General features: G+C 36.6%; 1 protein-coding gene across 2 annotated transcripts in view; it reads right to left on the reverse strand.

The window, feature by feature from the left end:
* XPR1 (xenotropic and polytropic retrovirus receptor 1) overlaps nucleotides 1–13,037 on the reverse strand; it is a 212,828-nt gene that overhangs the window by 174,041 nt on the left and 25,750 nt on the right. For both annotated transcript variants that reach the window (XM_047840768.1, XM_047840767.1), the window contains exon 2: nucleotides 11,417–11,468. In XM_047840768.1, coding sequence (XP_047696724.1) covers nucleotides 11,417–11,468 — 52 coding nt within the window. The remainder of the gene's footprint in view (nucleotides 1–11,416; nucleotides 11,469–13,037) is intronic.

Consider the following 13,037-nt stretch of genomic DNA (forward strand, 5'->3'; position numbering starts at 1 on the left):
TGCCCCTCCCCTGCTCATGCTCTGTCTCTCTCTGTCCCAAAAATAAATAAACGTTGAAAAAAAAAAATTTTTTTTTAATTAAAAAAAAAAATAAAAATTAAAAAACAAAAATAAGAACAAGAAGCAAGCTACGTTATTTTGCTCCTTTTTTCCCCACAAAGAGTACTCTGGCTTCAAGGAAGATTGAGCAAAAGGATTCATTTTTATTCCTACTCATTAATGTGCTCAATAAATATGTAAGGTATTTAAGATACTAGGTATAAAACAGGAAAAAAAGAAAAAAATCTCTGATGTCAAGGGACTTATATTGGTCTCAAGAAAGCTAATAAATCATTGTGGGGGCGGGGGGGGGGGGGGGGAGCCATAAGATACCAGAAACTGAGGGGCACCTGGGTGGCTCAGCCAGTTAAGTATCAGACTTAGGCTCAGGTCATGATTTCATGGCTTGTGAATTCAAGCCCCACATCAGGCTGTGTGCTGACAGCTCAGAGCCTGGAGCCTGCTTCAGATTCTATGTCTCCCTCTCTCTCCGTCTCTCAAAAATAAACATTAAAAAATTAAAAAGAAAAAAACCAGTGACAAACACTATGCAAAGAAATAAATAAAATGGTTGACATAATTTAAGTGACTGAGTGGATACATAAGATTGAATATTCAGAAGGTCCTTCAAAGAACACAGCTACAGAATGATCAAATGATTCTCATCATGGCAAGAGCTAATAAAGCCTTACTCAAAGAGAAAGCTTGGCCTGATTCAGGTACAGAAAGAAAGGCAATGTGACTAGAGCCTAGTGAACAAGGGGGAAAATGGTAGAATGTGAGGTCATGAACACAGAACCAGATTATTTAGGGCCTTGTAGGTTAAAGTAATAAATGTTTCCATTATACTGTCACACTGTATGAAGGAGCCTTATGAAACTCCACTGTCATACTTTTTATAAAATTATTGTTGGGGATAGTATTCATCACATACACCAAATGCTCTTCATGAAGGTCCAAAGGAAGAATTTCTCTCAAATCTCATGTTCAGTAACAGCTGAACTTTTTCTAAGAAACTGATATAAATTTAACTTATGTGAATTCTGAAGTTAATCATGCTCTCATCTATTCCCTGATAAGAATTAGCTTCTAGCAATTGTATAAAACCTTAATGGCATCTATTTTTTAAAATAATGTTTGCTTTGGGGCGCCTGGGTGGCGCAGTCGGTTGGGCGTCCGACTTCAGCCAGGTCACGATCTCGCGGTCCGTGAGTTCGAGCCCCGCGTCGGGCTCTGGGCTGATGGCTCAGAGCCTGGAGCCTGTTTCCGATTCTGTATCTCCCTCTCTCTCTCTCTGCCCCTCCCCTGTTCATGCTCTGTCTCTCTCTGTCCCAAAAATAAATAAACGTTGAAAAAAAAAATTAAAAAAAAAAAAAATGTTTGCTTTTAGAATAGTTTCAGATTTACAAAAAAGTTACAAAGATAGTCCAGAAAGTTCTCATATATACCCCACAAGTTTCATCATTAATATCTTACATGCCTATGGTACATTTGTTACAATTAATAAACTGCTACTGATACATTATTACAAACTAAGATCTATAATGTACACAGATTTCCTTAGTTTTTACCTGATGTTCTTTTCCTATCCCAGGATCTTTACAATATCTAGTTTATACACTAAATTTACTAGAGCTTTATCTCACTATTCTTTTTTTTCTTAATGTTTATTTATTTTGAGACAGAGAGCATGAGCAAGGGAGAGAGGAGGGAGGGAGGGAGGGAGGGAGGGAGGAAGGGAGAGGGAGGGGGAGAGGGGGAGAGGGAGAGGGAGAGAGGGAGAGGGAGAGGGGGAGAGGGAGGGAGACAGAGGGAGAGGGAGAGGGAGAGGGAGAGGAGAGAGAGAGAGAGAGAGAGAGAGAGAGAGAGAGAGAGAGAGAATCCCAAGCAGGCTCCACGCTGCCCCAAGCCCGACATGGGGCCTGAATTCACAAAATGTGAAATCATGACCAAAATCAAGAGTTGGATGCTTAACCAACTGATCCACCTAGGTGCTCCTCACTATTCTATCTTAATTCTCCCCTTATTCTAACCTCTATAACTACTGTTATCTAATATATTTTATCTAATTCTATAAATTTTCCCCAGTACTTCTGGGAACCATGTGGAGTAACAACAACAATAAAAATGAGTAAAGAGACATTTCTTGAAAGATACAAATAGCTTTTTCCCAACAAGTCAAACAGTTCAGTATTATTCAAGGCAACACTTCATACACCTTTTAAAATACAGAGGGTCAAAATAATATCCAATTAAAAATTTTATTCAAAGACATCTTTTAAATAAAAATGAAAAGAATATAAAAAATCATTTTTATATTCAATATTAGTTTAATCTCTGGAATTCTCCCTTTGTCGGCACATACAGCATCTGTAATCCTGATTGTCCTTATTGAGCCATGCAACATTAGCATGGTCTCAGATCACACAAATCTAAAATGGGGGTGAGGCAAAATGATATTTAAAAAAAATTTTTTTTTTCAGTGTTTATTTATTTTTGGGACAGAGAGAGACAGAGCATGAACGGGGGAGGGGCAGAGAGAGAGGGAGACACAGAATCAGAAACAGGCTCCAGGCTCTGAGCCATCCGCCCAGAGCCCGACGCGGGGCTCGAACTCACGGACTGCGAGATCGTGACCTGGCTGAAGTCGGACGCCCAACCGACTGCGCCACCCAGGCGCCCCCAAAATGATATTTTAAAGTCCCTTTCAGTTAGAAATGTCAATGATCTGTTATTTCTGTGACCTAGGTTTACCATCAGGTTCTCATATTTTGCCATCACAATTAAAAAGTAGAAAACATTAATGCTTCTAAAGGAAAGACAGTAATTTTAAAAAGAGAATGTCAAAGTCTGAAACTGTACTTGAAATTAATTCAGAGTAAAAACAGATTAATATGGCATATAAGTTATATGAACAGTATATAAATTTGTACGTATATAAATTATATAAATTAAAAGTACCCTGGGGATGCCTAGGTGGCTCAATTGATTAAGTGTTTGACTCTTGACTTCAGCTCAGGTCATGATCTTACAGTTCCTGAGTTTGAGTCCCGCACTGGGCTCTGCACTGACAGTGCGGAGCCTGCTCAGGATTCTTTCTCTCTTCCTCTCTCTCTCTGCCCCTCCACTGCTGGCGTGCTCTCTCTCAAAATAAATAAATAAACTTAAGAAAGGAAGGAAGGAAGGAAGGAAGGAAGGAAGGAAGGAAGGAAGGAAGGAAGGATTTTTAATGTGCCCTGGAGAAGAGGGAAGTTTCCCCCAAAAAGGTATAAATATTTACCCAAGTAGATTAATTCCATAAAGTCACTGAGATACCAAATTGGGGGGGGGGGGGGGAAGCATGAGAGAAAAGGTAAAAAATGTATCAATTTACATTTACTACTTGTTCTCTATCATTGAAAATTTGACCATGTCAGATGGGTATTGCAATTAAGAGGTCTATTTTCACATGTATACTAAATTATTTTGTCTCAAAACAATCCCGATTATGAAGGTGTCACTAATTCACTGTTGGGGAACCATGAGTTGGCAGTTTCATTTAATCTGTCCCAAATACCCAAAACCTCACTGGCAGCAGGAACTGTAAAAATACAATACAGTTTAAAGGTTTTTATCATCACTTTCCAAACATTCCTAAAATACTACTCCATTAAAGATTAATACCAAGGATTCTGAGTATCTGTTCTCTACACTAAAAAAAATCCACAATTCTATAACTTTAATATTCTCATTCTACTGTCATGCTATGCTGCTCTACAAGTCTTTCTGCAGAAAAAAAAAATTTAAATAGTAAAATGCTTTAATTATTTATGCCATTATTTAAAAACCAATAAGGGGTGCCTAGATGGCTCAGTCGATTGAGCGTCTGACTTCAGCTCAGGTCATGATCTCAATGGTTTGTGACTTTGAGCCCCACATTAGGCTCTCTGCTGTCAGTGAAGGGCCCACTTTGGATCCTCTGTTCCCTCTCTCTCTGCCCCTTCCCTGCTCATGCTCTCTTTCTCTCTCAAAAATAAACATTAAAAAAAAAAAATAAATAAAAACCAATAAAATGTATAAACTTTAACATAGAATTTTGTCACTTTTTCAGTCATATAATATTTCCAAATGTAAATATTTATCAAAATAATAGAGATTACACAGAAGAGTAGATAATAATACATATCAAAAGAGATTAAATACAAGTTGATAAGGAATGCTTGAAAATAAGTCCTTAAGCTTTCTTAATGTATATTACTTCAGAATATGAGCATTTCCTAATTACATGACATCTATTTTAAAACTTGTTTGAGGGGCGCCTGGGTGGCGCAGTCGGTTAAGCGTCCAACTTCAGCCAGGTCACGATCTCGCAGTCTGCGAGTTCTAGCCCCGCGTCAGGCTCTGGGCTGATGGCTCAGAGCTGGGAGCCTGTTTCCGATTCTGTGTCTCCCTCTCTCTCTGCCCCTCCCCCGTTCATGCTCTGTCTCTCTCTGTCCCAAAAATAAATAAATGTTGAAAAAAAAATTTTTTTTAAAATAAATAAATAAATAAATAAAACTTGTTTGAAGTTTATTTATTTATTTTGAGAGAGAGAGAGAGAGAGAGAGAGAGAGAGAGCAGGGGAGGGGCAGAGAGGGAGGGAGAGAGAGAATCTCAAGCAGGCTCCACAGTCAGCACAGAGCTCAATGGGGGGCTCAAATTCATGAACTGCTAGATCATGACCTGAACCGAAACCAAGAGTCAGATGCTTAACCAAATGAGCCACCCAGGTACCCCAATAAGAAATCTATTTTAAATAAAAAGAGACCCTTTATTTTCCAAAAATCAATGTATATATCATCCATGAAATTCACTCTCAAAGGATGAATGAAGCAAAATACCATAAATCTGCATATCTACTTATTTGAGTAAAAAAAAATAACTTTAAGTGAACATGTCTTGATTTCTTAATGCATTGAAATTATTTTGGGGGGCAAACTGAGATCTTTTTCCCTAAGGTCAGGAAGAAGGCAGGGATGTCCACTCTCACCACTATTATTCAACATAGTGTTAGAAGTCTTAGCCTCAGCAATCAGACAACACAAAGAAATAAAAGGCATCCAAATCAGCCATGAGGAGGTCAAACTTTCATTCTTCGCAGATGACATGATACTCTACATGGAAAACTCAAAAGATTCCACCAAAAAACTGCTAGGACTGATCCATGAATTCAGCAAAGTTGCAGGATATAAAATCAACACACAGAAATCAGTTGCATTCCTATATACCAATAATGAAGCAACAGAAAGAGAAATCAAGGAATCAATCCCATTTACAATTGCATCAAAAGCCGTAAAATACCTAGGAATAAATCTAACCAAAGAGGTGAAAAATCTATAAACTGAAAACTATAGAAAGCTTATGAAAGAAATTGAAGAAAACACAAAAAAATGGGAAAATATTCCATGTTCTTGCACAGGAAGAATATTTTTATGAAAATGTCAATACTACCCAAAGCAATCTACATATTCAATGCAATCGGTATCAAAATTACACCAGCATTCTTAACAGAGCTAGAACAAACAATCTTAAAATTTGTATGGAACCAGGAAAGACCCTGAATAGCCAAAGCAATCTTGAAAAAGAAAACCAAAGCAGGAGGCATCACAATCCCGGACTTCAAGCTGTATTACAAAGCTGTAATCATCAAGACAGTATGGTACTGGCACAAAAATAAACAGACACTCAAATCAGTGGAACAGAATAGAGAACCCAGAAATGGATCCACAAATGTATGGCCAACTAATCTTTGACAAAGCCGGAAACAATATCCAATGGAACAAACAGTCTCTTCAGCAAGTGGTGCTGGGAAAACTGGACAGCGACATGCAGAAGAATGAACCTGGACCACTTTCTTACACCATACAGAAAAATAAACTGAAAATGGATAAAAGACCTAAATGTAAGACAGGAAGCCATCAAAATCCTCGAGGAGAAAGCAGGCAAAAACCTCTCTGACCTTGGCCGCAGCAAGGGAAACAAAAGCAAAAATGAACATTGGGACCTCATCAAAATAAAAAGCTTCTGCACAGCGAAGGAAACAATCAGCAAAACTAAATGACAATGGACAGAAAGGGAGAAGATATTTTCAAATAAAATATCAGTTAAAGGGTTAGTATCGAAAGTCTATAAAGAACTTATCAAACTCAACACCCAAAAAACAAATAATCCAGTGAAGACATGAGCAAAAGACATGAATAGACACTTCTCCAAAGAAGATATCCAGATGGCCAACCGACACATGAAAAAATGCTCCACATCACTCATCATCAGGGAAATACAAATCAAAACCACAATGAGATACCACCTCACACCTGTCAGAATGGCTAACATTAACAACTCAGGCAACAACAGATATTGGCAAGGATGCGGAGAAAGAGGATCTCTTTTGCACTGCTGGTGGGAATGCAAACTGTTGCAGCCACTCTGGAAAACAGTATGGAGGTTCCTCAAAAAATTAAAAATAGAACTACCCTATGACCCAGCAATTGCACTGCTGGGTATTTATCCAAGGGATACAGGTATGCTATTTCAAAGGGGCACGTGCACCCCAATGTTTATAGTAGCACTATCAACAACAGCCAAAGTATGGAAAGAGCCCAAGTGTCCATCAATAAATGATGAATGGATAAAGAAGATGTAGCGCACGCACACACACACACACACACACACACACACACACAGACACACACACACACAATGGAGTATTACTTGGCAATCAAAAAGAATGAAATCTTGCCATTTGCAACTATGTGGATGGAGCTAGAGGGTATTATGCTAAGCAAAATTAGTCAGAGAAAGACAAAAATCATATGACTTCACCATATGGGGACATTAAGATACAAACAGATGAACATAAGGGAAGGGAAGGGAAGCAAAAATAATATAAAAACAGGGAAGGGGACAAAACATAAGAGACTCTTAAATATGTAGAATAAACAGAGGGTTACTGGAGGGGTTGTGGGAGGGGGGATGGGCTAAATAGGTAAGGGGCATTAAGGAATCTACTCCTGAAATCACTGTTGTACTATACACTAACTAACTTGGATGTAAATTTTTAAAAAATTACTTAAATAGGGGCACCTGGGTGGCGCAGTCGGTTAAGCGTCCGACTTCAGCCAGGTCACGATCTCGCGGCCCGTGAGTTCGAGCCCCGCGTCAGGCTCTGGGCTGATGGCTCAGAGCCTGGAGCCTGTTTCCGATTCTGTGTCTCCCTCTCTCTCTGCCCCTCCCCCGTTCATGCTCGGTCTCTCTCTGTCCCAAAAATAAATAAATGTTGAAAAAAAATTAAAAAAAAAAAAAAAAAATTACTTAAATAAAAATACAAAAAAAAAAAAGAAATTATTTTGTTTGGTTGGTTTATTTTTAAATGAGGAAAAAGCCCACTTTATTAATGAAAAGTAAAGGCACTATCTTGAAATGTCTTACAAAGTTGGAAGAAAATAATTCACTAGTACAAAAAACTGCGTCTGTGGTCAACTTCTTATTAACACTTTCATATTCTAAGCATTTCATCAAATAAACCACTTCACTCTTACAAAATCCATTTCAAGTCACTGTTCTTTTGACTATAATTATAAATCCATTCTACCTTAAACAAAAGTAACATGAAATGTGAGGAAGCTACTTATTTTACTATACCTCATCTAATATAACAAGTCAACAAAAATGTTTGATTTTAATAATGATGTTACGTTTTACCACTTAACATATGTAATCAGTACAGCTATTACTTAGATTCAATTCAATAAACATTTTTAAAAATATCAATGCCCTATGGATGCTTTAAACAAAAAAATACTCCCATATCCTCATAGAATAATCAAAATATTAATGAACTTAAGAAGTCTATAAACTTAATTACTATTTAAAAGAAATTAGCATTCACAGTATTGATCAAAAATTATTTAAGATTTATGGCAGGGGTTCTCAACTTTGGTTATTATTAGAATCACTTGGGAGAGTGTAAAACCACCAATGCCTGGGCTTCACTCCCAGATCCTATTTTAATTGGTCTGAGATGGGAACCAAGTATCAGTACTCATAAAACAAGACAAACAAACAGTGGTAAACTGAATTAAGCATATAGCAGATTTGAGAAGTACCAACTCATGGTATGCTATGATATTCTTCAGTTTTAAGGTAAAAAAAAAACAAAAAAAACTTGCTCACTGGTACCAAAAGTTTTAAGCCTACTAAAAACTTAAGGTATAGGAAACAAAGAGAATGAAAAGAAAAAGACAATATTCAAAAAGATAATCAAGTCCTAGCAAACATTTTTGCCTTTAAAAATGTTAAAATTTGGGGGGCACCTGGTTGGCTCAGTCAGTTGAGCATCCAACTCTAGATTTCAGCTCAGGTCATGATCCCAGAGTTGTGGGATAGAGCTCCACATCAGGCTCTAAACTGAGCATGAAGCCTGCTTAAGATTCTCTCTCTCTCCCTCTGCCCCTCTCCCCTGCTTGCATTCTCTCTCTCTCTCTCTCTCTCTCTCTCTCTCTCTCAAAAAAGAAAAAGAAAAAGAAAAAGAAAAAGAAAAAGAAAAAGAAAAAGAAAAAGAAAAAGAAAAAGAAAAAGAAAAAGAAAGAGAAAAAGAAAGAGAAAGAGAAAGAAAGAGAAAGGAAAAGGAAAAGAAAAGGAAAAGGAAAAGGAAAAGGAAAAGGAAAGGAAAAAAAAAGCAAAGAAGGTGCCTGGGTGGTTTGTCTGACCCTTGATTTTGGCTCAGGTCATAATCTCACGGTTGGTGAGATTTGAGCCTCACATGGGGCTCCATACTGACAGCTTGGGATTCTCTCTCTGCCATGCATGTGCTCTCTCTCTAAATAAATAAATAAACAAACAACAAAACAAACATTCAAATTTAATACCATATAAATACAGTAAATTAATATAGTACCGGAATCAAATTAGACAAAATGATAGTCACTTTAATAACATTTTCTAACCTCAATACCACACAGAACAGCATTTCTTTAAACCACTTTTCAATATCTTCAATTCTCAAGTATCTCAAAACAGAAAAATTCATTTTAAGAAAATAAAAATTACATGGTTTCAATGTGAGTAGAAAGAATAAACCAGTATGGAATATTTCCCTTGTGAAAGTAGCACAGACATCTGCATGATCAGCCTACAATACTCCCTTTAAAACAGGATCCAAAGAAGTTAATGCCTCTGGATGATGATATTAAAAAAAGTTCTTTTCACTGTAAGTATTTGTCATTTTAGCATACTTTCATAGAATTCAGTTTTTCTCTAATAACAGCTAAAAGTGTATGAAAATTACGAGCAACGTGAGCCACCATGAAGGGATAAATAAAGATCACCAGAACTTCCAATACCTGTCAAAATATGTTTGTTACAAAATGGATGGTAAAACTTAGAAAGAAAAGGAAAAGAAAAGAGAAGAAAAGAAAAGGCGAACTAAAGATAAGTACCATGACCTTGAGAATAAAATTAAAAGAACCAATAGTAAAGCAAATTAAACAGAATGAAGAAATCAGTTAAACTTCCATGTAATTTCATTTTTATTACATTCTTAAAATACTTTGAGATGTACTTTTTTTTTTTTAATTTTTTTTTTCAACGTTTATTTATTTTTGGGATAGAGAGAGACAGAGCATGAACGGGGGAGGGGCAGAGAGAGAGGGAGACACAGAATCGGAAACAGGCTCCAGGCTCCGAGCCCTCAGCCCAGAGCCTGACGCGGGGCTCGAACTCACGGACCGCGAGATCGTGACCTGGCTGAAGTCGGATGCTTAACCGACTGCGCCACCCAGGCGCCCCATGAGATGTACTCTTTAAGACACATAAAATAGGAAATAATAACCCAATAGAGAACTAAACATTGTGATAAATCTTCAGTGTTTTCCATTAAACATTAGAAAATTAAATACATTAAATATATTATAATCCAAAATTCAGTGACATATTATAAAACTAATAATACCTAAGTGCCAATACCCTGGTAAAGATTTCAAGATGTTAAAGGAAGCACATTTTGAATTCAGAATGGCTGGAGATGAAAGATGTAAATTTCTATGTCATTAAAGAAATGAGATTTTTAATTATAGATCTATAGTTTTATTAAATAACTTCAGCATCTGTCACATGTTGTAAAAATAAGCCTCCAAAAGCTTGTCACTAGAATGACTTCATAGAATTTCAGTTTGGTATCTCATAAAACATATTAATCTGTACACACTCTAGATTATTCTTGGCATATACTTTTTTTTCAAATATTTATTTACTTATGTTTTTATATATATAATTTATTGTCAAATTGGTTTCCATACAACACCAAGTGCTCCTCCAACAGGTGCCCTCCTCAATGCGCATCACCCACTTTCCCCTCTCCCCCACCCTCCCATCAACCCTCAGTTTGTTCTCAGTATTTAAGCGTCTCTTATGGTTTGCCTCCTTCCCTTCTGTAACTTTTTCCCCCTTCCCCTCCCCATGGTCTTCTGTTAAGTTTCTGAGGATCCACGTATGAGTGAAAACATATGGTATCTGTCTTTCTCTGACTGACTTATTTCACTTAGCATAACACTCTCCAGTTCCATCCATGCTGCTACAAATGGACAGATCTCATTCTTTCTCATTGCTTGGCATATACTTTTTTACATACATCTCTTCTGAAAAATGTGGTATAAAATCTTAAAAGATTACTCAGCCTCAGAGGGAACACTCCCTCAAGAAACTGTTGAATTAGTTCAGTTATTTAATGACACAAGAACTCTTATAACTTTAAATTACAACTCTCCAAACCTATCAAAGGTTAAACCCATAAAGAATGAGCTGGTGAGCAGAAGCTGAAGTAACAGAAAAGATCAATAAAGATAATTGGAGAGAGATAACTATTGTCCTTAGGTCAGTGATTTTATGGCAGCCGAGCTGCACACATGCATACATATACATTCTTATATCACTTACACACACATATATGTAGTTTTTTCCTACTAATCCACATCTAAAGACATAGCATAAATAGAAAGTAAAAACTATGTTGCTCAGACTAATTACGGATTAAGGACTCATAAAGGCTGCTATAAAATACATTGGAGGGAGCAGGAATGACACAAATAAAAACTTTGACTTTAAACCAAACAGATTGTGTATCTGTGATTCACAATGCTGAGGTGATTTAAGAAGATACTAAGAGATCCATCATAGGATAAATGTAAGCTAAACAAACAAAAAAGTTTGATTGAAATATAAAGTAATCATAAAATACATTTTTAAAAAGCATAAAAGATCTATATAATAGGGCTGGATATATTAGTTTTATACTATTCAGTTTAAAATATCTTCCCTTTAAAAGGGGTTTTATGTGACTATAATAGGGATTAATGCATCTTACCCTCCACAGAAGGTGCCTGATCCTGAGCTGAATACAGCATATCCTTGAAAGCCTATTAGAAAAAAGAAAAGTTCATGAAATCACAAGTAATCTTTACACTAAAAGCATTTGAAGCTAAACAATTACCTCTTTTTCAATATCCAGATAGTGACTACATGATTCCCTAAATTGAAAATTTAATAAAATACTTCAATTAACTTTAATAAAGTTAAAACCCAAATATTATACTTTCATATCAATCCAGTATTGTCCAATCTTTAAGAAAATGGCTAATATATACATTTTAAAAATTAAAGGCCATTTGGAAAAGAATGAAAAATCTCCTGAGAGATCATAAACTCTCTTGACTAAAAGAAAATGGTGATAGAACAATGGTCCTTGAGAAATACATGGAACACTGCTTAAGAAAATATAAAACACTAGATACAAATTTTTAAAATTATAGTAACATAAATGTAACATAAAATTCAGCATCATTTTCAAGTGAACAATTCACTAGTGTCAAGTACATTCATACTGCTATGCAGACAATCTCCAGAATTCTTTTTATCTTAGATACAAATATTCTTCAATGGAGGTTTGGAAAGTCCTCCATATGAGTTACAGGTTTATTTTTTTTTTTCCCAAACCAGTGAATTAGCTACCAACCATATTTAGGTAATTTGGATCATTGCAGTTTGGTCTCCCAATCAGTGGTCTGGGCCAGGACTGAAAAGTACTTCACTATACCTATCAAAATAGTAGAATCAATCAAGTGGATAAAGCTCCAGTGCTGACGAGCCATTCATAAACAGGTGGCTTTATCCAGTTCCACAGCTTCAAAGCTTTAAATGCAATCTAACCTTTGGTGGTCACCCAAAGTGGCCTCCAGCATTCCTCAACAATTGACATTTGGAGTCAGACAATTTGTTGGGGGCAGGGAGACAGTTCTGTGCACAAGATTTTTAGTACTATCCCTGCCATCTAGAGACCCATTAGACTCATCTAGATACCAATAGCAATGTCTCCATCAAAGCTTTGTGACAACCAAAAATGTCTCCAGACACTGCCAAATGTCCCGTGGGACACAAAATCAACATGCCTTGACCCCCTGCCCAGAACCACTGCCCTAGAGTCACTAAAGCATATAAAACCCCCCAAAAGAAGAAATAAACCTTGAGGGTGACCCATTCTGTATTCAAGTCTAGTAAATTGTATTCTTCCCAGGTGAATTTACCATATGCTTTATACCAGTCACCAACCTGTTAGTTCTATTACTAACCAAGCCTGACAAGATACAGTAAAAAAGATTTCCAGTGAAGCAAGGAAAATTAACAACTTTAATTCATTTTTGTTAATTTTAACCTATGTTTTATAAAAATTTTTGTAGGGAAATTATACTTACAAATTTTTAATTTTTTAATGTTTATTTTTGGAAGAGACAGAGAGACAAAGCATGAGCAGGGGAGAGGCAGAGAGGGAGGGAGACAAAATCTGAAACAGGCTCCAGGCTCTGAGCTGTCAGCACAGAGCCCAACGCAGGGCTTATGAGATTATGACCTGAACCAAACTGGAACACTTAACTGATTGAGCCACCCAGGCACCCCTATACTTAAAAATTTTAACATCATACATGTTTAAA

The sequence above is a fragment of the Prionailurus viverrinus genome, chromosome F1 (genome assembly GCF_022837055.1).
Source record: "Prionailurus viverrinus isolate Anna chromosome F1, UM_Priviv_1.0, whole genome shotgun sequence".
Lineage (NCBI taxonomy): Eukaryota > Metazoa > Chordata > Mammalia > Carnivora > Felidae > Prionailurus > Prionailurus viverrinus.